This window comes from Rhagoletis pomonella, unplaced genomic scaffold (assembly GCF_013731165.1).
Source record: "Rhagoletis pomonella isolate Grant_MI unplaced genomic scaffold, Rhpom_1.0 Rhpom_scaffold_00006, whole genome shotgun sequence".
Classification (NCBI taxonomy): Eukaryota; Metazoa; Arthropoda; class Insecta; order Diptera; family Tephritidae; genus Rhagoletis; species Rhagoletis pomonella.
In genome coordinates, this window is record NW_023458560.1 from 12,106,829 (window position 1) to 12,108,939 (window position 2,111).

General features: G+C 34.1%; 1 protein-coding gene across 3 annotated transcripts in view; it reads right to left on the reverse strand.

Moving 5' to 3' along the window:
- The window catches only part of LOC118740414 (protein Aster-B-like), a 47,685-nt gene extending 46,469 nt beyond the window's left edge, over window positions 1–1,216 (reverse strand). For all 3 annotated transcript variants that reach the window (XM_036471937.1, XM_036471938.1, XM_036471936.1), the window contains exon 1: window positions 517–1,216. In XM_036471937.1, coding sequence (XP_036327830.1) covers window positions 517–797 — 281 coding nt within the window. In that variant the 5' untranslated portion in view covers window positions 798–1,216. The remainder of the gene's footprint in view (window positions 1–516) is intronic.
- Window positions 1,217–2,111: the final 895 nt, after the last annotated feature.

Below are 2,111 nucleotides of genomic sequence, written 5' to 3' on the forward strand. Positions count from 1 at the left end.
GGCGAAAAAAAAATAGCTAAGTTTGTTTACTGGATATACTGAGGTTTAAACATACAATAATTAGAATATGCCTTTGTTGACAATGAAAAGAATGTGTATTTCAAGCGTACCTTCTAGGTGAATGATGACAGGGCATATTTTAGGGGCTTTGGAATTACGTGAATTAGACATTAGTGAGAATTTGCTGTTACGAAGAGTTCTGTTTAGTAAAGTATTTAATAAATAAATATATATGTAATGTATTTGTTTGTTTATCTATTACCTATTTAAGTTATATGACTAGTTATTGGTTAACTAAACAGGAAATAAAAATGATAAAGGCTTTTTAATAGCGGTAGCGCATGCAAGCTTTATAAAAAACATTTTTTAACAAATTTTTAACCAGGATATAATTTTTGTATGTATGGATATGCAGGTACAATCTATTTGTTTTTATGAGGCTAAGTTGAAATGTTAATGCAACAGACATTCCGAATTACTGCAATTTTTAGGATAGTAAAAATAAAACGAACTTACATTGGCGTTTGTGAAGCCGATGCAGCAGCGGATGTGAGTTTTAAGGCTTTGGCTGCTTTTGCTGCTCTTGGCGGGGGCGTTGGTCGTTCCGTGTTGGAAATACAGCTTCCAGCAGTAGTAGCACAAAATAAATTTGAATTATCAACGTCTTTTCTGCAGTATATAGGAGTTACCAACGATGGTGACGATGACAGCTTTGTCGGCAGTGAAGATGGTTTTGTATTTGCTTTTAAGGTATTTGTTGCCGTTGATTCTGGATTTTTCGGTGTGGAACAATTCATGACAACCAGTTTCCTGGCAAAAGAAATCACAGCGTTTCGCTACGTGCGGCTTTTATTGCCGACATATAAATTCGTTCAATACCGACTTAACTCCATGTATCTGGAATAAATAGTTTGCACATTTCCTGCATTTCCGTCACGATGACTTTTTTGATGCCCTTGTTCAAATTCGGAATTCGGATTTTCTGTATCTCGCGAAGATGACATATGTACATTTATACATACATATGTATGCTGAAGTAATCAAATTTTCCTCAGCGGTTTCTTCTACGTAATTCACATAATTTCAAAGACGTTTGTTTATAAACAATAATAAATACATTGAATAATGTAAAAATGTTCACAATGCGGTTTTTTGCAATTAAATATATGTTATTTCTTCTTTGTTGTCCAATTCCTTTGCCTAATTTGAAGACGTATCCGACGTAAATATGTATGTAAATATGTTTTTACGTTGAAGCTGGGTTGCATTTGGGCATCGTAATAACTTTTTGGTATTTCTGGAAGTCATCAAACTTTTTGGAACACCTAAAGAACACTGGACCTTTGAGCTAGAGAAAAAAAAAGCCCCCTTTTCCGGATTTTAACGGCATATTTTTTTTGTGCAAATTGACAGGGGCGGCGATAGGGGGGCTTAGCGTGGAATTTTCAACATTTTCAAAAGCTTATATTTCGAAAACTATTGAACCGATTTTCTAAGTATGGACACAGTTAGAAATGTGATTGAAGGGCCTTTCATTCGATATATATATCTATGTATATAATGTATACACATTGCGACAAAAGGTAAAAAACGAAATTATGGCAATTTTTTTTATAAAAATGTATGTTGTTCTTTAAAAAATACGTAATTAACTATATTAACAGATATGTTTATCAGAAAGAGCACAAAATACCGTTAACTTGATATATGACTTGTAGCAAAAAATTCATGTGGACATCATATTTGACAAAATATATATAAAAATATAGTTTTATGGGAAAAGGAAAAGAGAAAAAAATACTAAAGGAATATATACAAACCATTTTTTTTAATCGCCTTATTTGTTATAAGATTGAGTTGTAGAATTAAATGGATACTTAATCAAGCTACACTATCCACAGTATTTTTGCGTAGAATACCTTTCTGCGTTGGCGGCCTTCGGCCGCGCTTAGGGATCATAATCCTCTCCTTTCTGTGTTGCCAAAGAAAAGGGGCAGAACACCATTTGCATAGAACACCTTTCTGCGTAGGCGGCCTTCGGCTGCGCTTAGGGATTATAACCCTCACAACGTAGAATTCTCCTTTCTGTGTTGCCAAATAAAAGGGGCTGT